Source organism: Aedes albopictus, chromosome 1 (assembly GCF_035046485.1).
Source record: "Aedes albopictus strain Foshan chromosome 1, AalbF5, whole genome shotgun sequence".
NCBI classification, from domain to species: domain Eukaryota; kingdom Metazoa; phylum Arthropoda; class Insecta; order Diptera; family Culicidae; genus Aedes; species Aedes albopictus.
Window position 1 is genome coordinate 289,824,311 of NC_085136.1, and position 27,105 is coordinate 289,851,415.

The 27,105-nt window shown below is 38.5% G+C and overlaps 1 protein-coding gene across 16 annotated transcripts in view; it reads left to right on the plus strand.

Annotated features, from left to right (window-relative positions):
- LOC109408315 (solute carrier family 35 member F3) overlaps positions 1-27,105 on the plus strand; it is a 277,247-nt gene that overhangs the window by 159,022 nt on the left and 91,120 nt on the right. For all 16 annotated transcript variants that reach the window (XR_009996547.1, XR_009996546.1, XR_009996545.1 and 13 more), the window contains 3 exons: positions 11,654-11,792; positions 11,877-12,157; positions 12,247-12,879. Coding sequence is in view for 10 of the 16 variants with exons in the window: in XM_062846971.1 (XP_062702955.1) it covers positions 11,705-11,792; positions 11,877-12,157; positions 12,247-12,879 (1,002 nt within the window). In the remaining 6 variants the exon portion in view is untranslated. The remainder of the gene's footprint in view (positions 1-11,653; positions 11,793-11,876; positions 12,158-12,246; positions 12,880-27,105) is intronic.

Here is a 27,105-nt window from a genome sequence, read left to right on the forward strand (position 1 = left end):
ACAAGAAGACAAGAAGACAAGAAGACAAGAAGACAAGAAGACAAGATGACAAGAAGACAAGAAGACAAGAAGACAAGATGACAAGAAGACAAGAAGACAAGAAGACAATAAGACAAGAAGACAAGAAGACAAGAAGACAAGAAGACAAGAAGACAAGAAGACAAGAAGACAAGAAGACAAGAAGACAAGAAGACAAGAAAACAAGAAGACAAGAAGACCAGTAGACCAGAAGACCAGAAGACCAGAAGACCAGAAGACCAGAAGACCAGAAGACCAGAAGACCAGAAGACCAGAAGACCAGAAGACCAGAAGACCAGAAGACCAGAAGACCAGAAGACCAGAAGACCAGAAGACCAGAAGACCAGAAGACCAGAAGACCAGAAGACCAGAAGACCAGAAGACCAGAAGACCAGAAGACCAGAAGACCAGAAGACCAGAAGACCAGAAGACCAGAAGACCAGAAGACCAGAAGACCAGAAGACCAGAAGACCAGAAGACCAGAAGACCAGAAGACCAGAAGACCAGAAGACCAGAAGACCAGAAGACCAGAAGACCAGAAGACCAGAAGACCAGAAGACCAGAAGACCAGAAGACCAGAAGACCAGAAGACCAGAAGACCAGAAGACCAGAAGACCAGAAGACCAGAAGACCAGAAGACCAGAAGACCAGAAGACCAGAAGACCAGAAGACCAGAAGACCAGAAGACCAGAAGACCAGAAGACCAGAAGACCAGAAGACCAGAAGACCAGAAGACCAGAAGACCAGAAGACCAGAAGACCAGAAGACCAGAAGACCAGAAGACCAGAAGACCAGAAGACCAGAAGACCAGAAGACCAGAAGACCAGAAGACCAGAAGACCAGAAGACCAGAAGACCAGAAGACCAGAAGACCAGAAGACCAGAAGACCAGAAGACCAGAAGACCAGAAGACCAGAAGACCAGAAGACCAGAAGACCAGAAGACCAGAAGACCAGAAGACCAGAAGACCAGAAGACCAGAAGACCAGAAGACCAGAAGACCAGAAGACCAGAAGACCAGAAGACCAGAAGACCAGAAGACCAGAAGACCAGAAGACCAGAAGACCAGAAGACCAGAAGACCAGAAGACCAGAAGACCAGAAGACCAGAAGACCAGAAGACCAGAAGACCAGAAGACCAGAAGACCAGAAGACCAGAAGACCAGAAGACCAGAAGACCAGAAGACCAGAAGACCAGAAGACCAGAAGACCAGAAGACCAGAAGACCAGAAGACCAGAAGACCAGAAGACCAGAAGACCAGAAGACCAGAAGCCCTTTTCGGACCCTTGGATCTTCGGATATCGTCATCTTCGGATCATGGTATCTTCGGACCATGGGATCTTCGGATCATGGGATCTGATTTTCGAATCCTCAAATCTTCGGATTTTAGGATCTTTAAATCTTGAGATCTTCAGATCATGGGATCTTCGGATTTTGATATCATCGGATCATAATACATTTCTTCGAATCCTCTGATCTTGGGATTCAAGATCTTCGGATATTAGGTTCCAAGATCTTCGGTACTTAGGATCCAAGATCTTCGGACCGTGAAATCATCGGATCTTGGGATTTTCGGATCTTCAGAATTTCGTATTTTTGGATTTGTGGATCTTCGTATTTAGGGAGTATCTTGGGATCTTCAAAACTAAGGACTATCTTGGGATATCTTGGGAGACCAGAAGACCAGAAGACCAGAAGACCAGAAGGCCGGAAGATGAGTGGATTAGAAGACCAGAAGTTCTTTTTCAGACCTTGGGATCTTTGGGTCTCGCCATCTTTGGATTATGGAATTTTCGGACTATGGGATCTTCGGATCATAAGATCTGATCTTCGAATCCTCAGATCTTCGGATTTTATGATCTTTGGATCTTCGGATGGTGATATCATCGGATCATGATAGATTTCTTCGGAACCTCTGATCTTGGTATCCAAGATCTTCGGATGTTAGGATCCAAGTTCTTTGGAACTTATGATCCAAGATCTTCGGATTCTCGGAATTTCGTATTTTCGGATTTAGGGAGTATCTTGGGATCTTCAAAACTAGGAAACCAGGGACTATCTTGGGATATTTGGGTTTTGGATTCTCTGGATTTTGGTATGTCCGTCAATTGAGATCTTCGGATCTTGGGATCTTTAGGTCTTGATGTTTTAGAATCTTGGGAATTTTTTGATCTTCAAGTCTTCGGATATCGGATCTTTAGATCTTTAGATTTTTTGATCTTTGAATCTTCGGATCTTTGGAACTTCGGATCATTTGGATTTCCGGATATTGGGATCTCAGATTTTTGGTAACTGTTTGGATATTTGGATCTTCGGAATTTGGGATCTTTGGACCATGTTATCTACGGATCTTGGGATCTCAGATTCTAGGCATCCACGGATTCTAGGGATCTCGGATTTAGGGAAATTCGCATCTCCGGTTCTTGGGATCATTTTCGGGACATTTTGATTTTTGAATTTAGATCCTTCAGTTCTTCGGATCATGAGATCATGAGATCTTTGGATTTCAGAACCTTTGGATCTTGCGATCTACGGATCGTCGGGTATTCAGGTCTTCAGATCTTCGTATTTCTGGATCATCGTATTTTTGGACATTCTGATCTTGGGATATCCGACCCTTAAGTTTTGGAATAGTTGTACCATGGAATCTTCGGATATTGAGATCTTCCGATCCTAGGATCTTCAGATCTTGAGATCTTAGAATTTTTGGAACGTTTTGAATATATTTTTTTTTAAATTAACACAAAACTTTCAGTGATGGAGTTATTAAAGAATTGATAAGTTTATACGTTAACCTTTTGGAGCCGATTTGTTTCGCGGCTGTCGACGCGACCTCGCTGGTGTCGAACACGTTTGTTATGCTCGGTTTCATCGCCGAGGTCATATATGACCCCTCCGGCTCCAAAGGGTTAAGGAAATAGTTCAGCAAATTCTTTTGTATATTCGATGGGAGAGTTTTCTCAGGTTCTACTAAAAAAATCTAGAGCATTTTGGTAAGGCATTCTTTATGAATGCTTCAGGACATTCCATTAAATTTTTTATTCACGCTGCTCTGTAAGCATCCCTCAACGAGTTTTTGGTAGGTTTTCTCAGCAATTTCTGATAAAGAATCCAGCATATTCTTGTAATATGTACATAAAAAATCCAGGAGATATTTAAGACCTTCCAATAATTTTCCATTAGAATTCCTTTGTGCATTATTTTGAGAATTCATCATAAGAATTCATCGCAAAATTTCAAGAAGAATGTCTTCTACATTTTCCTGAAGACTTTTGAATCAATTTATCAGAAGTTTCTTTACTAAGATTTTATCAGAAATGCTACACCTCCTAAAGAAGCTTTTGAGGAGAATTCTTTAAGAAGTTTTTGGAGGTAGGTATCCGAATTCAAAGAGAAGTCCAAGGAAGAGTCCCTATAATACTTATGGAGAATCCTTGAAAGAATCTTCAAGGAATCATTGGTAAACATTCTAGAAAAATCATTGGAAAACATTCTGAAGAAACTCTCGGAGGGGATCCTCGTTTGCTGCTGAATCCGAAGATAAATTGTCAGAAGCATTACAGGAAGTAAGATGTTACGGATTGTAGTATTCCCAGGGGGAATTTCTGGAATGAAATGAAATAAAATGAAATGAAGAAATATTTGACGGAATCCAAGGTGGTATTCTTGTAGAAATGCAGAAGAGATTCTTAGAAAGAATCTTAGAGGGATCTTTGTAAGAATCCTTGGAGAAATTTCTGTAGAAGTCTATTTAAACTTTTGAAACAATGGTTAGAGAAATGCATCAAAATAATAATGATGAAATGCTTGGAGTTATTTATGGAAAAATTCGCCATTTTCGCTTCTTATCTTCTTTCGAAAATTTAGCGGATTCCGAAATTCCATAGAAGAAATGGAAAGGATTTTTCAAGGATTCTTTGGAAGATTTTTTTCAGAAATTTCTAAAATTTCTTTTCAGCATATCTTCTAAGGTTATCTCAGGAATTTCTTTTGAAGATTTCTTCAGGACTTCCTCCAATGATTCTTTATGAATGCTTCAGGACATTCCTTTAAGTCTTTTATTCACGCTGCTCTGTAAGCATCCCTTAACGAGTTTTTGGTAGCTGGCCGGTTTCTAAAATTTTCTCCAGAAACTGCTGAAGACATTGTCCCAATAATTTCTGAAGTAGTCCTTGCAAGTACTTGGCCTATGAATCTTTGAAAGAATTTTTGGAAGGATTATTTAAAGAATTCCTGAAGGGATCCACTGAAAAGAACTGCTGAAGGATTTTCCTGATAAATCCTTCCAGAGAAATGCCAAGAGGAATCCTTTAAAAAAGCAAAGATTCCCAACATTAATTTCTGGAGGAATTCATGGACGGATTTGTACAAAATTGTTTGGATCAACCCTGAAAGATCCAAGGAAGCATTTTCCCAAACATTCTTTGAGTAATATTTGTAATAATCCTCGGATGAAGGTATCTTCTGACTTTCTGGAGGGCTTTTTTAGAAGTTTTTATGGAGAGATCCTTGAAAAACACTTGGATGAAATTTCTGGAAGGTATTCTTAAAAAATATATCTAGAGGTATCTTTGAAAATTTTCTTGTGCAATTTTGGAAGAGCTGCCGAATAATCACTTCAAAGAATTTCTGAAGGGATCTTTGGAAGAATTTTGAGTGAAACCTTGGAATAATTCCAGGAGAAGTCCTTAGAGAAATGCATCAAAATAATAATGATGAAATGCTTGGAGTTATTTATGGAAAAATTCGCCATTTTCGCTTCTTATCTTCTTTCGAAAATTTAGCGGATTCCGAAATTCCATAGAAGAAATGGAAAGGATTTTTCAAGGATTCTTTGGAAGATTTTTTTCAGAAATTTCTAAAATTTCTTTTCAGCATATCTTCTAAGGTTATCTCAGGAATTTCTTTTGAAGATTTCTTCAGGACTTCCTCCAATGATTCTTTATGAATGCTTCAGGACATTCCTTTAAGTCTTTTATTCACGCTGCTCTGTAAGCATCCCTTAACGAGTTTTTGGTAGCTGGCCGGTTTCTAAAATTTTCTCCAGAAACTGCTGAAGACATTGTCCCAATAATTTCTGAAGTAGTCCTTGCAAGTACTTGGCCTATGAATCTTTGAAAGAATTTTTGGAAGGATTATTTAAAGAATTCCTGAAGGGATCCACTGAAAAGAACTGCTGAAGGATTTTCCTGATAAATCCTTCCAGAGAAATGCCAAGAGGAATCCTTTAAAAAAGCAAAGATTCCCAACATTAATTTCTGGAGGAATTCATGGACGGATTTGTACAAAATTGTTTGGATCAACCCTGAAAGATCCAAGGAAGCATTTTCCCAAACATTCTTTGAGTAATATTTGTAATAATCCTCGGATGAAGGTATCTTCTGACTTTCTGGAGGGCTTTTTTAGAAGTTTTTATGGAGAGATCCTTGAAAAACACTTGGATGAAATTTCTGGAAGGTATTCTTAAAAAATATATCTAGAGGTATCTTTGAAAATTTTCTTGTGCAATTTTGGAAGAGCTGCCGAATAATCACTTCAAAGAATTTCTGAAGGGATCTTTGGAAGAATTTTGAGTGAAACCTTGGAATAATTCCAGGAGAAGTCCTCAGAATAATACCGAAGAAGTCTTTGAGAGGCATTCTTGTAGAACTTGCCCTTCACTGGCATTTTACCAGATTTGCTGGTATGTCTGAAACATGCTGGAGAAACTTGTAATTAGAAGGCACTAGATGTTGCTAATTGACAAATAGAGAGATGAAATTTGTGAAAAAAAAATCGCGTTCTGATGGGATTTGATCCCACGACTCCGTATTCGCTAGACCGGCGCTTTAACCAACTAACCCAGACAACCAGTAATAGTATACGATGTTGCATAAGATGATAAAGTGGAAGCCATATGCGTATATGCCTCCATTTAGGCGCATATAAAATGTACATATATCGCTTCTACTTCAACATCTTATTCAACATCCTATACGATCACTGGTTGACTGGAAAGCCGCAGAATTATTTCCTTAGGCTTAGCGCTGGTCTAGCGAATACGGAGTCGAGGGCTAGAATCCCATCAGAACGCCTCTTTCTCACAAATTTCATCTCTCAATTGTAAAGAAATCATTGCAGAAATTTCTGGTGAAATTCACCAAGCAATTCTGGAAAAAAATCTCTGAAGGGATTAAGAACCGCTATTATCGTTGAAAATGTACTGCTGGAAACCGCAGATAAATTGTTAGAAGCATTCGCGGGCAAACTTTGGTATTATTGGAGGAATTCATCGAACAATTGCTGGGAGGAATTGCTGAAGAAATTTCAGAAAAAAAATCCCATGCGAAATTCCAGGAGGAATTCCTGGAGGGACCCTTGAAGGAATTTCTGGCAATATCCCTGGAAAACTTCCTGGAAGAATCTCTGCAGAAATTCATAGAGGGTTTCCTGAAGCAAGGAATTGCTGACATAGTTTCTGGAGGATATCTAGGAGCAATTCCTGGATGAATTCCTGAAGAAACTTCTGTGGTATTTTCTGGCGGAATTCCTGGAAAAGTTCCTGGAGAAATTCCTGGAGGAATTCCTAGAGGTATTCCTGTGTGAATTTCTGGAGGAACATCTCTAGAGGATTTCTTGAAAGAATTATTGAATTAATTTCTAGAGGAATTCTGGGAGATTTCTATTTCTGAAAAAAAAAATCTCCTGATAGATTACTGGAGGAATTTCTAGCGGAATTTTTGGAGGAATACCTGGAGATATCCTCGAAGGAATTCCTGAAGGAATCCCTGGAGAAATCATTGAAGAAATTTGTGGAGAAATTCCTGGATAAAATTTTGGAGGAATGCCTGGAGGAATTCCTAGAGGTATTCCTGTGGTAATTGTTGGAAGAATTTCTAGAGGAATTCTTGAAATAATTACTGGCTACATTTCTAGAGAAATCTGTAGAGGAATTCTGGGACATTACTATTATTTGTCTATTTCTGAAAAAATCCCTTGAGAAAATGCTTGAAGAATTTCTAGCGGAATTTCTGGAGAAATCCTCGAAGGAATTTCTGAAGAAATCCCTGGGGGAATCCTTGAAGAAATTTCCGAAGAAACCCCTAGAGGAATCTCTAGAGGAATCTCTAGAGGAATACCTGGAGGAATCCATGAAAAAAATGCTGAATGTATTCTTGGAGAATTTCCTGGGAGAATTTCTGAAGAAATCCCTATAGGATTTGTAGTAAGAATCCTTAGAAGAACTTCTGCAGGAATCCCTAAGAAAATCCCTGGAGAAATTCGAGTAGAAATCCCTGGAGGAATCCCTAAAGCAATTCATGAAGGAATCTCATGAAAAATTTAATTACTGTAGAAATGCCTGGAGGAATCCCTGAAAAACAATCCTGAAAGTATTCCTGGAGAAGTTCCTGGAAGAATTTCTGAAAAAAAAACCCAGAAAATTTTCTGGAAAAAAACTCCTGGAGAAATTGCTGACATAATTTCTGAAGGATGTCCAGGAGCAATTCCTGGATCAATTCCTAGAGAGATTGCTGGAGGGATTCCTGAAGAAATACTTGGGGTAATTCCAGAGAATTTCCTGGAGGAGTTCCTTTGGGAATTGCTGGAGGAATCCCTGAAGGAATTCCTGAAGGAATCTTTCGAGGAATACTTGCAACAATTACTGGATTAATTGGATAGAGAAACTTCGGGAGAAATTTCTAAGAAACTCCCTGAGAAATTCCTGGAGGAATTTCTAGAAAAAAATGCTGGTAGAATTCCTGGAGAAATCCTCGAAGGAATTCCTGAACGAATCCCTGGAGGAATCCTTGGAGAAATTCGAGGAGCAATCCTTGGAAAAATCCCTGAAGATGTTCCTTGAAAAATGTTTAGCGGAATTCCTAGAGGAATTCCTGCAGCAAATTCTGGACGAAAATCTGGATGAATTCTTGGAGGAATTCCTGAAAAAATTCAAGAATATCTGAAGAAATACATTGAGGAAACCCTGGAGGATTTCTTGGAGGAATCTTTGAAAAAAATCTTGCAGAAATTCTTGGAGGGATCCCTGGAAAATATACTAGAGGAATGCCTGTAGGAATTGCTAAAGGAATCTCCAGAGGAACTCCTGAAGAAACCTCTAAAGGAATTTCTGGCGGAATTTCTGGAGGAATTTCTAGATGAATTCTTGGAGGAATATTTAAAGAAATACCTGCAGGAATCCCCAGAGAAATCCCGGGAAAATTTTCTAGAGGAATTCCTGAAGAAACTAGTGAATAAATCTCTTAAGGAATTCGTAGAGGAATACCAGAAATAATTCTTGAAGGAATCGCAGAAGGAATTCTTTGAGAAATTCTAGAGGAATCCTCAGAAGAGCTCCTGAAAAACTCCAGAAGGAATCCCGGAAGCAATTTCACGAGGAATTCCCTAAACAGTCCCTGAAGGAAGTACTGATTCAATTCCTGAAGGAGTTTTTTTTAAGAATACAAGGAGAAATTTCTGAAGGAATCATGAGAAAAGTTCCTGGGAGGCTCTTTCGAGGAATTTTTAAAATAAGTTGTTCCAGAAAGAAACACAGAAATTGAGTTATGCCCTGCAAAAATCTTGGAGGAATTATTGGAAGAATCCCTGGAGGATATCCTAAGAGGAATGCCGGTCTGTCTGTCTCTAGAAGAATTGCTGGAGGAATAATCTGAAGGAATTCCTGGAATAATTCCTGGAGCAATCTCTGAAGAAATCCGTTGAAAAATTTCTGGATGAATCCGAGGAGTAATTCCTGAAAAAATGCAGATGCAATCCTTGGAGAAATCTTGAAGGAATTCTAAGAAGAGTTCGTGGAAGAATTCTTTGAGGAATCCCTATAGCAGTTCCTGAAGGAATCTCTGCAGAAGTTCCTAAAGAAATTCCAGGAGGAATCTCGGAAGCAGTTCCTGAAGGCATTCCTAGAGAAATCTCTAAACAGACCCTGGAGGAAGTACTGGATTAATTTCTGGATTAGTTCCTGAAGGAATTATAAAAAGTGATCCTGGGGGATTTTTAGAAATAATTCCTGGAGTTGTTCCTCAAAGAAACACAGAAGAAAGTCCCGGGTGAATCCCTGGAAGAATTTCTGACGGAAAACCTGAAGGAATTGCTAAAGAAATCCCATGAGGAATTCCTTTGCCTAATCGAAAGAGCTCATTTTTATGAGTATAAGGTAATTTAATTGCGTTCCACTTCCTTTGTTTTTTATGGTTAAATAATAAAAACAGTTTTAATTTTCGTGGATAGAATGACAGTTCAATCGATAAACTGACAGTTCGCCCCGAACAAAAAAATTTCCCCATACAAACTTTAAATGCATTTTAAAAATAGTTCCCGGGCACCAAAAAAGATGAAATTTTGGATTTCGACTAATTTTTGGACGGAGATTCCGAATATGCAATAATCTGGATACCCCTAAAGAACCCAATTGTGAGGACCATCGTCATAGAGAAAAGTTGTATCACAGTAGGCATATAATCAGGATTCGAATGTGAATGTCAATTTGTTGGTTAGCTTTCGCGATAATAAACGTGTGCTTAGGAAAAATGTGAAGCGTTTTGAATTTAAAACGAAATAATTAACGAAAATGATGCAAGAACATTTCAATCACTACACCAGGAAAGCTTTCTTAATAAATTCCTGGAAATGTTTCTGTAGGAAAAATATATGAAGGAATCCATGTCTACAAAAATTTTTGGGCGAACTATTGTTGGAATCTTTGGATGGATTGCAAAAAAGATCGTTTTGTACAACATTCTTTAATTTTTACCTAATCTCTGGTAAAAATTTTTGTAAGGGTTTCTGGAAGATATTCCTGCTGAAATACTTCGAATTATTCCAGATTGAATTATTGAAACAATCACTATTGCAATTCCTGAAGGAACATGTGGAGTAATCCCTGAAGAAATCTCTGAACGAGCACATGCAAAAATACTTGAAAGAATTTCTGTTGACATTCCTTTGGGAATCCTTGGAGAAATTCCTGGAGAAACCCTCGTAATAAGCACTGGAACAATCACTGGAGGAACCTCTATAGATATCCCGGAGGAATGTCTGGTGAAACCCAAAGAGGAATTCTTGAAAAAATCTCTGGAGCAATCCATGATGAAATCACTGAAGGAAGCTTTGGACAAATTCCTGGAGGAATTCGTCGATGCATCCTTACAGAAGTATCTGTAAAAAAAAATCTGAAGTAATCATGGGAGGAATTATTGAAGCATTTCTTGGAACAAAACCCGAAACAATCACTATTGGAACCTTGCTAGATGCCCATGGAAGAATTCACGAAGGAGAAACTCCTGGAGAAGTTCCTTGTGGAATTTCTAAAAGAATCCCTGAAGAAGTTCCAGAATAAACGCATAAATGAAGGTGTGCTTGAAAGAATTCGTAAAGAAATCCCAGGTATGTTGCTCTTAGAATGACGTTTGTTTGATTGAATACTATTTAGTGAAAATTCATGCAGCAGTAGCACATAACTGCACTCTAAAGCAGCATATGGTTCTACAAAGTCCTTCTTTTTTTCCTACCGCACCCGGTTCTGGCATATCTGAAAAAGTTGGCATGCTGTTTTTGTATTTCATAAATAAACATTACAAAATTTAGCCATTCAACCAAGCTTGTTTTTGGTAAAATTCTATAATAAGATTGAAGTGGTTCTCTTAAAGAAATACTTTGCGGAATTTCCTGTGGTTCTCGAGTTAAAAAGGTTCGATAATTGTGGATAAAAACCTTAGTGATGAGAATAGTTTTTTTTAGCTATTTTTTCTGGAACTCTGAGTCATTGGTATTTTTTCAGTTGGCTCGATTTAAAAACATAAATATAGTGGCAGCCCCTCTGGCTACGCTCATGGCGTGTATTTTACAAATTTATGGAGAAATTCTCAGCGGAATACTTGAATTCTAAATCTGCAGGAACCCATAAAGTAATTTATGGAAACATTTGCTTATTTCTTTTCTTGTTTCCTCCCAAAAATATCAAAACTCTGGAAGTCAAACATGCTTATATGTAGTTTTGATCAGAAAACCAAGAATAATTCAAAACCAATTCCTTTCACTAATTCTATCAAGATTGAAAGCCCAACCTCAGAACGATCAAACTAACCAAACAACTAATGGCAACTCCCATTTCCAGAAATTTACTGCCACTTTTGATTGAACGATAGAATGGGTGCATGGAATTTTGGGGTGAAACGCCCAGACATTAACCTCACGTAGCAGCAAACTTAATTGAATTAATCGCGGCATTCGAAATAAAGCCAACCTTGCTGGTCAGTTTCGAGAAAAAAAAATCGATTCTGAGAGGTATTTGAAACTATTCCGAAAGAGGAAACGGCACTCGACACCGTCGCCGTGCCGGTCGCTCTCTGCACTGACCTGGGTTCATTTCAGGTGGTGTAATTAATGGTTGGAATTTTTCGGCATAGCTCGCACCGGTCCAGTTTTTTTCTTGTGACTTCATACATCTCACAGCTTGAACATTACTGATTTATGACGCATTTTTTGTTGCGTACATTTCAAGTTTTATTCTGCTCTAATGTGTGTTCTGATTTATATCCGCCTTTCTCTCTCTCTCTTGTTTTTTTTTTTGTTTGTATTTATGTGTATTTTAACTTATGCTAATTCTACACTAATCTCTCTCTCTCCTGTTCTTGCTTGCAGGTGATCTCATAAAATGGAAACCGCAGCATACCAGCCGAAAACGAACGAGACATGATCGACAACATTATGACGCGTGATAGCGAAATACCGGCCATATTCAACCCGAAACGTGTTCGTGCCCCCTCCGTCGTTGTAACAGGTATAGATAGATAGAATCCGAATGTAGCGAAACCTATAATTATTGACACCGCCGTCCATTACATCTTTGCTTTTATCTTCCAAGGAGATTCGCCAAATGGCCCCTTCGGTGGTGGCTTTACCAACAATGTGCCACAGATTATGCATTCCGATTCGGTGACCTCGAGTCAACACGACGGGCAGGATAGCCTGATCGGGGTGACGGTCACCGGAACGGGATGCGACACACCAACCTCGGGCCTACCTGGACAATCGGGTACGGCCCTGGGGAATAACACCAATCCAACGGGAACTCCGACGCCAACCACCAGTACCAGTCGGCTGAAAGGATGTCGCGATTCCTGCTGTTCCGAACTGGCTCAAAAGGTGAGAGAATTTGTTATCCTACATTCTATATCCAATTACTGTCTTTTTGGAATAACGCCGTTTCTTCACCTTTTCCTTCCCACCTGTAGATGTACTTCGGCGTGTGCGTGACGATCCTGGTAACGGCATCCTGGGTCGGTGCCACCCACTGCATCAAGTTTCTCTATCTGCGGCGGAACGCGTACGCTTCCACACTGCCCCCGCATCTGACGGCATTCATCACCGACCACGAAATGGGCGGGAGTGTCCTCACGACGGCAGACACCAACTCGTCGGCGCTGATCGTGCACGGGTTCGGTCCCACAACCTCCTTCATGCCATCGACAACGAAACCGATCGTAACGAAGGATGGGAACTTCCCGCCACCGCCATCGACGCACATTTTCAACGCACCGTTCTTCGCGTCGTGGTTCTGTACGAACTTTTCGATCCTGTTCTTCCCGATCTACATCCTGGGGCGGGTGGCGATTAAGAAGTGCGACGGCACCGGGGAGATTCTGGGGGAGATACTGAGGGGCTTCCGGGATCGGGGGTTTACGATCGGAAGGTTTCTGAATCGGTGCTTAACATTCTGCATACTGTGGCTGCTGACGACGTACTTGTATGCACTGTCGCTGAAGGCCCTGCTGGCGACTGATGTGATGGCACTGTTTGCAACGAATGTGGCGTGCGTGTACCTGCTGGCGTGGGTCATCTTGCAGGAGCAGTTTGTCGGTGTGAGGGTGAGTATCATCGACTTAACTGGTCGAAGTTTAGTCAGCAATACCCAGATATTCTCGCAGAGACTTTTGAATACATATTCAACCTTCCTTGGCAATCGCTTCAATTATTCTAAAAAAAGAGTTCATTCATCATTCAGAACTACCACCTTGAATTCGTTGTACTATGGCATGGTTTCGTAGGTCCTCGCTTCGAAGATGGTTCGTAGCTTATACTCAACTCCAAATTTGAGTTGTACATCATCAAGTGGATATTTTCCAGCTCCGGGAAAGTTACGATCTTCGCCTGATCTCTCACGGTGAACATCGTATTGGTGAAGTACCGTAAACCGGGGTCAAATTGATCTTCGGGTCGAAATTGATCAGACGTTTTTCCGTTAGATAAAGTATGTTTTAAATAGTTTTCTCACATGTATCGTGTAGTATAGGATTCCAACAATCGACTTAAACCAGAACTAATGTTTCAAACTTCCATTATCTACAACAAAACAAATTTCATTCGAACTTACATGTCAATCTCCAATCGCTTATGATTCGATCCTAGAACGCTCCTGGCTCATTTCATTTCATCGACTTGGAAGGAAACTATGTAAAGTATGCTTGATCTAACTGGAAAACGTCTGATCAATTTCGACCCAGAGATCAATTTGACCCCGGTTTACGGTACGTTCGAACACATATGACGTACGCATGATTCGGTAGAAGACAGGTGAGGTTCGTCAGGAAGTTATCCTGCAGCTCCTTGTAGTCTACATTCAGAGTGAAAGTCAACACTCAGCTGCATTGTATCAAAAACTTCACAAAACTTACCCCCGATTACGCCTTCTGCACACTTTTTGCAAAGCCCCAATTTCGTGATCGAATTTATTTTGGGCATGAGAAATTGATTTAAGAGGCTAAGTGTCCTCGGAAAAGTTGTTTGGTATAGCAGAACCCATCTTTTAGAAGTATCATAAATAATGACTCATATCTCTAGAAATAGAGCAGATAGAAAAAAAATGTTCGGCAAGTTTACTCATAACTACATTTTCTACAACTTTGCTAAAGATTCAAGGACGCTATCTTCACTTATACAAAAATTCAAATTTCTATCTCACTTTTAGATGGATTAATCATATTAGCGCTATGTACTTCCAAAAAAGGGCTCTGATATACCAAACAACTTCTCCGAAGTCACTTAACCTCTAAAATCAATTTTCCATGCCCGAAATAGGTAATTTCGATCACGAAATTGGGGCTTTAGAAACAGTGTGCGCTGCTGCTTGTTCGTTGACTTGTCGTAGATTATCTTCTCGTTTGTCAGTGGATCTCGTACCAAGCACTGTTACTGTTCAGTTCACCACCGACAGTGTCCAATGTACAATATCTTTCGTCGGACTGATGACTTCAGCAGGGATGTTCTCCAGCTTGGAAGGAGTTTCCGCGGCTGTCCTAAACATCGTGACCGCACCCATACACGGACTGTCCAGCTCGGCAACCTTTTTGTTGTGCCCCTGAGTCCTGGTAGTAATTGATCAACTTCACCTGGATGTTGTACTTGATGACGAGTCAACCCTTCTCTAGTCTATCTGCGATCATAGAAACCAGCTCGAAGGCTACTTGGATTACAGCCGTTGGGGTTCTTCTCACTCAATCTTCTATCTATCTATCTATCTATATATATCTTCTATATATAAAAATGCAGTGGCATACGTGGGACCGCGCATAACTTGCGAACGGATGGACCGATTTGGAACGTCTAAGTGTTGTTCCGTTAGTTTTCACCCAAGGAAAGTTTATGAGGCAAAAAACCTGGGAAAATTGAGAGTTTTTGAAAATTGGGTTTTCATACATTTTGAACGGGGACTTGGGCTTGGCTAGGAACTTGAAACGTCAAAAAACGCAGTAGGCAAAGCAAAGTTTGCCGGGGACAGCTAGTTCCTTATAAATTATTACAAACTAGCTGTCCCGGCAAACGCTGTCTTGCCAAGCTGTGGTGGTTTGACAACTGTTGAGCTCATAACGTCACCGCACTCTAGATTGGTTTCATTTCGATCATGTTGATTTTTTTCCCAGCTAACGAAAATCAGTACTTTTCTAGTTGATTTTCTTAGCTTTTTGTACATATAAACACAGCCAACACGAATACAAACCGGACCGTGCAAGAGTCAAGCTGATCGGTTCATCCGTTCTTGAGTTTTGTTGCCTCAAAGGGACTTCAAACTCATTTTTATATATATAGATAGAAGATATATAGATATAGATATAGATATAGATAGATAGATAGGATTCCACTGGGATTAGTTGAACAATTTAGGTAAACATCCCTGTTGACCACAACGAAATCAACGAGTTCTTCGTACGCTGCTGCAACAGATTGGACTCATAGTCCAGATCTCTCTGCAACGAAATCAAGGACCGTCGCTTCAGGAAATACTGAAGAAGCAGTAAGGGGAGCAGAGTCCTCACATGAGTGATCTCGATCGTCCTCTGATCTTCAATTTCACTTTCATGATCACTGCCTTTGGCGATGCTTTTTTTTCTTCTTCAAGCAATGAGCAGATAATCTGCTCAACAGACACCTTGAATAAAATATATAAAAAAAAAAAACTGAGGTAGTAGAGAATTGGGACCAACTTCGGCACAAACGAAGAAAAAGGTTTACTTTACCAAACTATCCGTAAGCTATTCCCACTACCTCAAAGCCTATCGTCTCCCCGAGACCACCAGACAGGGCTAGTACAGTTCGTACCCTCGAGATTAGCTGCCTAATCTTTCAGTTACTGACTTCGAGGTTCGCTCTTTTAGGAAGATACCAAGGCATGCTGCCATCGCTTTGCCTGCTTCGTGAGTGGTCCTAAGAGTCGACACCACGCCTGCATTCCCGCTGCACTGACAATATCAAGAACTGAAACTGCGTGCACCGCAACTTGATCTCCCCGTAAGTAAGACCCAATCCGTTATAATATGGAAGGTTGTGCCCAGGGAAGGAGGAAGTAATGTTCCACGTATCCCACACCTTGCCATAAAAGCAAGACAAGATTGACCACAGGATACCCTTATGACCTGAGTTGCCAACTTTCGATTCCAGACACCACCTTTAGATTGCGACACTCGGGAGAAACCGCATGACCGAAATGGTGTAAAGACTGTCAAAAGCAGCCATGATCCGAAAGGTTGCATATTACTTCCCCGGCGCCTATTGACCTTACCATTTACCCTTGGAATCAATCTGTGGGTCCACCATCCTCTCAACGAAGCCGACGATGGCCATGCCTACCAGAAATTTCGACCTCAATACCTCGTCGTACAGTGTAGAATTAGCTTAAGGCGAAACTGGAAGCAATTCCTCACTTTTTGGTTTTTGATTTTTTATTTAATAACGAAGCAATATTTTCAAAATCGGTTTTCGTGCACATGTAGCGCATGGATCAAGGTGTCTCCTGATTTTTTTTTCCTAGTGGAAAATGTTTTTCGTTTTTGCGAAAACCATTTTTGAACAAAATTTCACAAAAAAATGGTTTCCGCAAAAATGGAAAACATTTTCAACCACAAAAAAATTCAGAAGATACCTTGATCCATACTCTACATGTGAACGAAAACCGATTTTGAAAATATTGCTTCGTTATTTAATGAAAAATCAAAAACCGAAAAAATGAGAAAATGCTTCCAGTTTCGCCTTAAGTTAAAATACACAGAAATAAAAAAAAACTAAAAAAAAACCTCGCCGTACATCACATTCCATGACACCGGACCCAGGATGGATCCTTACGGAACCTTACCTCTGTGCCGCATTCTGGAATCAGCTTCCGAGCTTTGCGTAATTTTACCTAAGAAATGATGGACATAATCAAAATTGAAGCTTTTTGTCGCTCAATTTACATGGTTCATTCTATTTGCAGGGCGCTGTCCATAAACTACGTAGACTTTTTCTTAGGTCATCTGAGACCCGCCCCCGTAGACTTTTGTTCATACAAAATTTTCGAAATTTGTATGAAGCGTAGACTTCGGCCAGACCCCCCCCCCCCCCCCCCCTAAGAGTCTAAGTAGTTTATGGACAGGTCCCACCCGGGCAGACGAGAATATCTGAATCATATCTCAAATCGAACACTTTTTGCTGTCATAGCTCGATGTGATTTTGATTAGTTATTCAAAATTCTAGCGAATATCGCACGAATAGCTCAAAGTGATATGATATCAGTTTTTGTTCTTGTCGAAATAACTGAAAATTTCTTCATAAGAACAAGTTTAGCTCTTCTGCACGAAATGGAACACATACATCCATAGAGATGGCTCAATGTTAGTGAAATGCCTTGTGCCGCTTTCTGAGCTGTGGAAACGAAGAACCGCATGCTCTTATTCCCATCTTATATACAACAGCGAGCCCAAGAGCGAGCCACAGTTGAGTGGTAAGCATCGCCGCCAGTGGATCCTAAGGTCATAGGTTCGATGCTGGATGCTGCCATTTTTTTTTTTTTTTTTTTCTAGAAAAAAGTGACAAATCTTGTCTGCTATTCTTTTGATCTTGTAATATCTTAACGAGCTATTATTGAGTAGTTCACCATATTAGATTTTGCTATTATTTCTGTTCTTTTACCTCTTATATCAATCAAACCAATATCAGTTTTTGCTCTTCAGTAATTCAATCAATCATAACTGAAAATGCTATTCATCAGATTTTTCCACCTACTCGGGCAGTGTCGCTACTGTACAGTAGCGATTTCCCATCCTCTTTCGCTGGAGAGCTTAGGAATCGTACCTGGCTATGCCGTTCCTAAACCTCTGGGAAGAATCCTTCGTCCAGGCATTTCTGCATAGTAGATCTGAGCTTCTCAGGATCCTCCGCAGCAGCTACTTTTAAGGCCAGCTTCGGAATTCTTTCCAGGCTTGATAATCCTCCTCGAAATCAAAAGAGCTTTGCTAGATACTCTAGAGCGGTGTTTTCCTTCTGCCTCGTCGCGAGGGAGTGAACGAACCTCAAACAGGTAGGCAATAAATACTGAGCGAGGAAAGGGGAATGAAAAAAGCAGTGAGGTGACACAGCTGTCAAACTCGGTAGGGGAACAAAGCCCAAAATGCCAAGATGGGGTAAAATGGCCCAACTCATAAAATCATTCCTGAATGGGACTTGATCATTACTACAGGTGAATGGTGTCAAGATATGTTTACTTCGAACATTCTTGTAGAAGCTAGGCCACCAAACCCACGAAAAATCTTCTGATTTCCCAATGAAAATTGGCAAACTCCGGTTTTTCGTGCTTACAATTAAGGTTTTCTGGTGATTTTATTGCCAGCCAAGTGTTTCCAACGAGATTGAGGCACCCATGGAGACGCATGGTTGCTGATGTCTACGCTTTCCATGTTAGGGGTCATTCAAATATTACGATCATCGTTTTGCGGGGTGGGGGTAACACTACATTTATTGAGTATTCGTAAAAAGCGGGACTGAGGGGGGAAAAGGAGTCAGAAATGCTCGAAAACTGATGGACGTAATTTTTGAATGTTTTCAAGAAGTGGCATCTTACCCCATGGCAGATGGCCTTTTTGCACCACTTCCGTTTTACGAACCAGTTTTTAAAATCGCTGTAAATCGATGAAAATGCAATAGTTTAATGAATATTTTTGCTGAAGTATCGAGCAAATATTGTCTAGTTGCTGTTACCACTTTGAAAGCCTAACAAATGAGGCTAATTATCATTGAAAACGATGAAAGTTTGAAAAATGGCATTTTACCCCACTTGACCCTACATTGCCGCCTCACCCATCATCGTTTTTGGTACGGCGCGTTTTGGTACCCACTTTCTGGACAGTATACCCTAACTTGCTCCTGATTTTCGGGTGTGTGGCTCGTGTGTGTGATATCGAGATACGACATAGGTGGCCATGAGTATAGGTGGCGTAGAGAGAGTGAGTTGCGAGGACACGATGAAGTGACAGTTGTGAATATAAAGAATAATAATGGAAAATCCATCCTTTACCGTTTTAATTAAACTCCGAATTGACCAGATATCACATTGGCGACGAGGATGAAAACAGGAATAATTGAAGTGCATAAAAGTGATTAAATGTGAAGGGAAGAAATTCGTGGAAAGTGAACTGATCTACAAACAACAGTTGTGTGGGAGGAAATTTCCGTTGACATGCACTTTTCAAGATGAGAAAGTGTATGCCGTGTATGCTAGAAGATCGCTTTAAATGATCAACGGGCAATTTTTGAAAGAAGCTGGTAATGTTTGTATTGAAACATCAATTTTACGGAGGTATGTACAAGTAGGGTAAGTGTACCAATTATGGCCATAGTACCGATTGTTCGCCATAGTTGATTTTCACCCTTTAACGATATATATCAACAATAAAAAAATAAAAACAATAGATCACGTTCACAAAAGATGGTTGCACTCATTTAAAGTTCACATTTTGCTCAAATTATGTTAGAAATAAATCATTTTCCTTAAAATTTCGGCTTCCTTGCACCCTTTTTCGCCATAGTGTACCAATTATGGCTAATCCCATAAGAAATGCATGCAAATAGTGCGAAAAGGAACCGAAGTTAAAAAAATGTAGCCATAACTGGTACAGGGTTCCTATCATTGGCACTCACTGTAATAAATACTAAAAGTAGTTTTGGCTCCGTTTTTATATTTTTCCTGTAAAGTATGGAAACTAAACTATCTTTTAACATATTGGTGACATTCGTTGGTCTTCTCGTTATTTTTGTACAAATAGTTTTCCTTAGGTAGTGCCATAATTGGTACAGGTACCCTAGTAGTTTTCAAAGATTTGCGCTACGCGTTGGACCTGCTATGACTAGTGTACGAAAAGACATTTTTATGACTTCTGATGATACTAGTGCCGAACGGTAAACCAAGTGCAATTGACATAATTGGATGGCAGTCAAAGGAGAACTGTGGCAATACTAATTAGAATCATTTGAGTAGTTATAATATCTCAGTGTTTGTAAATCCATACAGGTTGGTCAATCGAGAAAAGTCTTCGAAATTGCGTAATATTTTGTTAATCGAATACGCAGTAAGGAACATTTTCATTTGTAAATGAGCCATAGCCTTCATTACGCTTATTCCAACATTTTTGATGTGAACGTGAAGCGGATAGTTTAATTGATTGTGCATCACTGGGCAGAACAGCAGACTTTGTTCTCAGAAAAAAATGTTACTTTTCTTAAAAAAAAAAAGATAAATACTATCTAGAACACGCCATAATTTAAAGTAACAAAGAAAAGGAAAAGCCTCCAGTCAGACACATGGATATGGTTTTGAATCGCCAACTCGGACATGGAAGGTTGGATTCCCGACTTTTTGGGATTATTTTGCCAGCACTGCGAGAAGGCGATTTCTTCGATACTTGGAGAACGCGGTTTTCGCTAAAACTGTGAAAAGGCAGTTTTCGTCAAATCCATGAGATGACGCTTTCGTTAATATTTCCAGCAGGCGGTTTTCGCCAATCCAACGAAAAGGCGGTTTTCGTTAAAACTGTGAGAAGGCCGATTTCGTCAATACAATAAGAAGGCGGTTTCGTCAAAATTTTAAGAGGACGGTTTTCGTCAAATCAATTAAATTTGTTAAAACTACGAGAAGGCGGTTTTCGTCAATACAATGAAAAGGCGGTTTCGTCAATATTTTAAGAAGGCGGCTTTCGTCAAATCAATTAAATTTGTTAAAACTATGAGAAAGCGGTTTTCGTCAAAACTGTGAGAAGGCGGATTTCGTCAATACAATAAGAAGGCGGTTTCGTCAAAATTTTAAGAAGGCGGTTTTCGTCAAATCAATTAAATTTGTTAAAACTACGAGAAGGCGGTTTTCGTCAATACAATGAAAAGGCGGTTTCGTCAATATTTTAAGAAGGCGGTTTTCGTCAAATCAAATCAATTTGTTAAAACTATGAGAAGGCGGTTTTCGTCAAAACTGTGAGAAGGCGGTTTTCGTCAAAACAATGAGATGGCGGTTTCGCCAACACTATGAGAAGGCAGTTTCGTCAATATTTTAAGAAGGCGGCTTTCGTCAAATCAATTAAATTTGTTAAAACTGTGAGACGGCGATTTTCGTCAAATCCGAGAGATGGCGGTTTTCGTCAAATCAATGAGATGGCGGTTTCGTCAACACTATGAGAAGGCGGTTTCGTCAATATTTTAAGACGGCGGTTTTCGTCAAATCAATTAAATTTGTTAAAACTGTGAGAAGGCGGTTTTTGTCAAATCAATGAAATGGTGGTGTCGTCAATATTTCCAGAAGGCAGTTTTCGTCAAAACAATAAAAATGCGGTTTTGGTTGAATCAATTAGAAGGTGGTTTTCGTTAAAATTGTGAGAATGTGGTTTTCGTCAACACAATGAGAAGGCGGTTTCGTCAATATTTGAGAAAGACGGTTTTCGTCAAATCAATTAAATTTGTTAACTGTGAGAAGGCGGTTTTATCAAATCAATGAAATGGCGGTTTCGTCAACACTATGAGAAGGCGGTTTCGTCAATATTTTAAGAAGGCGGTTTTCATCAAATAAATCAAATTTGTCAACTGTGAGAAGGCGGTTTTCGTCAAATAAATGAGAAGGCGATTTCGTCACTATTTTAAGAAGGCGGTTTTAGTCGAAACAACAAGAAGGCGGTTTTCGTCAAATCAATGAAAAGGTGAGATTTGTCAAAACTGTGAGAAGGCGGTTTTCGTCAAATTATAAAATAGCGGTTTCGTCAATACTAAGAAAAGGTGGTTTTCGTCAAATAAATGAGAAGGCGGTTTTCATCAAAGTTTTCAGACAACGGGTTTCGTAATCATTGTAAGAAGGCAGTTTTGTCATTACTTTCAGAATGCGAATTTCGTCAAATCAATGAAATGGTGTTTGTCAACACTGTGAAAAGCCAGTTACGTCAAAATTTTGAGTAGACAATTTGTGTTAACAGGTTCAGAAAATATGGTTTTCTTCAACATGAAAAAGCAGCTTTTGCTTTAGAGACGATATCGTCGAGGTGAGAAGGTTAATTTTATCATTACTTAAATGAGGGAATTTCGGTAATATTTTGAGGAAAAGGTATTTGTCAACACTTTATGTCGGATTTCGCCAAATTATTGTAAAACCGATTTTTTGGACGATCCCATTAAAACTCCGAAAGCGGATTCTTTCGTTGTTATAGAAAGAACTAATTGATAAAAAAATAAGAAAAAGTGGATTTCATTATGCTCTCAAAAGAATTATGCTCCAATTACTAGAAAAGCTAATATTAAAGTAGGCGGTTCTGCCAGGATTATTGAAGACGTTCTTAAAATGAGAAAACAAACACGATTCCCTTAAAAATGATGAAATCTGGAAGTATATATATTATGGTTCTATTGAAATGGTTGTTGGTATCATGAATAAGTAGAAACCAAATTCATCAAGAAGCCTGTGAACGTTTTGAATAATCAGTTTGTGTTTGCTATAACTGTTTTAATGTATGCTGATTTATTCAGGATAGTAGGTATCTTAAATCTGCGGTAATTAAAAAGTTATTTAAAAAATTTTATTGCATATTTCACACAAAAATGCTATTCGGGTTCACTCATAAAAAGGTTTCAGGTTCCGCTATCAGTTTCTAGGTATCTTTTCAAATTATTTCATAATGCATATGCGGTAACAGATAAAACACTTTTCATCGACGTGTACAGGGCTAGCTATTAAGTTAAAATTCACTAATAAAAAGAGTAAAGAATAACTTCATTGAAGGTAAGGAAAATCGATAAATATTGATTCATTTTGAGAATGAGTGTACCGCAAGATAATGAAAAATGTTTTATACATAAAGGAAAATTATTGTATTGTTAATATGAAATTGCTATTTCAAATAGAAAAGATTTACTGATACATAATACAAACTTTTCAAGGTTGACTTTCTAAAAAAATATATAACCAATTAAAAAAAAAATATAAAAATAAAGATTAAAAACAAGTTAGTATTGCCAAAAGCTGTAAAGTCACAATCAGTTATTTAAGTTAAGAAATCTGCATGGAATCAAAGATTAAATCAATTTTCGACTGAGGCTGTTTTTGAATAGGCTGATACGAACTATTCATATTTTCATAAGGCAGCACCAATCAATACTGCAAGTTTTTAAAAGTGACGTGACAGTATGCACGAGAGATAAGACACATCAGATTTATCAATAGAAAGGCTATAATAACTTCCCAAGTCACAAAAAAATAAAAATATATTGTCTATGTTGGTTGAGATATATAAAATCTTTGGCAACAATATTCTAGGAGGATTAAATGAGAATATTTAGATAAAATTGAGATACAATAACAGGATTTTTGAAACTTGATTACATACTACACATATTGCTTGTTTTGTTTCTGTAACGGTTAAAACAGAGATAAAAACTTTATTATCATGAAAACTATTTACTGCGTAAGAATATCGTATTTATTTATCCGTGAAGTAACCGATTTTTAAATGTATTTGTTTTATTTACTAGAGAGCTATTTTTATTTTCTTTATAGTTGGCAGCACAATAATATTAAAAAAGTTAATCAGATTAGACTTCATTCACATTTAAAAAAAACTATTTTTCATATAGGAATTGCATATGTTCTGTTTTATTCTCAAAAGTATTGCTGACTAGTCTGTCAAGTTCATTCATATAGTAATTGAATGTTTTAATCCAAATCATTGGGGTCATTATAACGCTAGATAGGGACGCTGAGTGAGCACACCGTCAATTTGATGAGCTTTAGCTTTTCTAACATGAATAATTGTTTAAAAAAAATAGAAGTACAGTGGGCCAATTTAATGTCCGTTTATGTCAGCACGTAATCTTCCATAACCACAATGATAATTTTAATCTATATTTTAATTAGTAAACTTCAATTTATAAGTAAAAATATAAAAACAACAGAAGTGTGATTTCGAATTAAGCTTTGGTTTACATATTCAGAATAAAACATTATAGGCTATTATTTTGTAATAGAAAGTTGTCTCCAATTTACATGTACTAAAAAGGCTTAGGATATGCCGAGTATGGAAATGATCTCAAGAATTAAGAAAATGAACTCATCAAGACATTTTCAAGCAATTTCAGAGATTTTACCAAGAATGCTTCAATTACAATCTCAATATCTGAGTATCTAAGTCGAGTAACAGCCACAAACGCACATTCTCAAACATCTCAAAAAAACACGTTGGCACGTTTTTTTCGGTAATGTTATGACTATGACTATGGGAGTATAAAGTCTATGGTAATATCTAGGAGCTATTTTGTTAGAGATGTTGCCTTAATAATTAGAGGGAAGGAGTAGAGTTCAAACAATTCTTACAACTAGATCTTAGCTTTCTACAAAGATGCCAACGAACATGCAGCGCTACACGATGCAAGAAATGGTGACAGTCTTGTATAAAGAAAGATGAAGTATCAATATATGCCATTCTGGTGTGATGGTGCACATTTTTATATTAGGAAGAGGAGTAGTCGAGAAAGAGATGATACAAAGATCTTAGATGTGCGAGTCAGAAGAGTTCAATGTTATTTTGCTACATTAGTCACATGCATATAATTATAATATACACTAAAAAGATGTATGTATTCATTGCGACCATTTCATGGTAAATTAAAATATTAAGTAAGGGGGGAGTGTGATATCGAGATACGAAATAGGTGGCCATGAGTATAGGTGGCGTAGAGAGAGTGAGTTGCGAGGACACGATGAAGTGACAGTTGTGAATATAAAGAATAATAATGGAAAATCCATCCTTTACCGTTTTAATTAAACTCCGAATTGACCAGATATCACAGTGTGTTGCTAGTGCTTATTTCGGAAATTACACATTTCAAGCGAAATTGTTGTTTTTTGATGATTGTTTCTCTTTCTTTATCACTTTGCACGATATTATATGTAGCATCGAAGCAGTGTCGATGTTTCAAGCGCATTTTTGCCGTATATAAAGCAATCAAAACAAAAACATTGGACGCCATGTTGAATCGAATGATGGGTTCCTGATTCTGGCCGTTCGTCATCCCCCTGGAAAAAAGAGCCGATGATTATTTCGGGTATCGGAGTGCGATTTTTGCCTCGAGAGTCTTTCTTTGTATGGGAGTGGAACTCCCGAGTATTTTTTGAGTGTGAGTAAACGTGAGAAACACAACAAGCAATTATGAGTGTTGGACGAACTCCTCGCTACAGTGCTGTTGAGGATTTGCGTTGTGATTTCTGTATTTTATTTTCACTCCTAAGAAAACCGCCGAAATCGCTTCCTCATTTTCTCGAGAGGGAGTTCCTGGTCATACCTACGTAAAAGGATTTGAAATCCCCGCAATTTCTTCATCGTAACCAATGTAACCGATCGCCGAATTTACTCGAGAGTCTTAAAACTCGGTGGCCTTTGCGCCACTCTTGCGTACGAGAGACCACCGGTTCAGTGAAGAGAATTGTCAGACAAAAGAGGCATAAAACAAGCAACAAAAAAGGCGCGATGATTACTCTTTATCCCTACTGGTAACAGATAATGACATGATCTCGAAAATTTTTGTTGCAGACAAAACGAAAGCTGAATTTGTTGCGTACTTTTCAACTCGTGAATAATCAATTATTACTAACCCAAAATCGAAACTGTTTGATGATAGATCTTCAGCAGAGTTGAAGTGTTGACCGACTCGAAGTTATTGTTCGAAAATCGTAATGCAAAGCTTAAAAATCTCTAAACTTGCTGTGTACGATGTTTATCCTATTTTTTTCAAGTTGGGACAAACTTATGTCGCATTGGGTGGATTGTCGCAACAAATACAGGTTGCGACATTGTCATTATTGTTGCGCGATTGTTGATTTTTGATTCACTGCACCGGTTCATTATAGGTTTGTTAACCGACGGCGGATCATCAAACGGCGGGTATTTGGCAACGAGACCATAAAGTACGTAATGGAACACGAAAGAAATATGGTATTCGGATGATACTCTTTTTCGATAATGCTAGAGATGTACCTGTTCCTCGCGCAATCAGACGACCCTCTAGCCAGCTCGGGAAACAGTACCAGGAAAATGGTTCGGACGCGATAATTGTGCTTTGGAACATCAAACCGTGTTGGAATGACCTCCCCACCTAAGATACGCGGCGACGTTTCTTTTATCGGAACGAAAATCAATTCAACGGGTGAGCGTATTCAATCTATCTACTAATTCTAGATTTAAAACTAACATAGTATAAGCAATAATACTAAATTAGCTCCGTAAGCCTTTACGCTAACCAAAACATATTTGTAGTGTCTAAATTGTTCTTTTGTGGCGGAATTGTCATATGTTATGTTTTGGTGAATGGATTTGTGTTATTTGTACTTTTTGGTAAAGTTGCCGATATTGGGATGACGAAATCGTCTTTTTGTTTTTGTAGTTTTGTTAGCGAACAGATATGTTCTTTGAAAGTGACGGACTCAGGACAGTTTATTTGTGCTATTATTATTTTGGTGATCACTTTCTGAGTTTTCTAAAGGGGAAAGGACTGTAGTGTCTACCTAATAATTGTGTGCATAGGATATCTACCTACATGGAATACTATTCATTACAGTACCTAAATGTCTAGGTATGATTCATTATGTCTACCTAAGGTAGTATAAATACGTGTGGTCATTGGACCACACTGCAGAGACTGCACAAGCCTTGGACTTGTAAACATCTTTAATATTCTTCTTTTGAAGGATATAAAAGTGGCGTCTTTAATATTCTTCTTTTGAAGGATATAAAAATATTAAGCGAAAACATTTGGTTGACTTGCTCAAAGCAGTCTTCCAAACACGTCTTCAAAGCAAGCAAAAACAGACAAACTATATACATTATTACAAAATTTCATTAATCTAATTCAAAGGTAATTTTGCTTAAAAAGAGAAAAACGTTTTTCTGTACATATTTTCCAATTATTATTCAAAAATTCTATCAAATGCACACAAAAATGTCTAAAATAGAATACAAAACTAGAATTCTCGAGAAAAAAAAAAGTTCATAAAATACTCAAAAAATTAATTAAAAATATAAAATTTAAACGTCTGAAGATCAATTTACATGCAACTTATGCTAATTTGACTCAACTGAACGTAAATGAACTAAAAAAAATGAAAATTTACCCGAAACTCAATCTAAAATACTGAAAAAATCAACGTAAACTGTACAAAACTAAAAAAGAGAATAAAATCAAATTCTTTTCAACTCAAAACCGTAAACTACACTAAAAATCAACTTGAAAGTCCAAATTCATCATACAAATATTTTTTTTTTCCTCCCCTG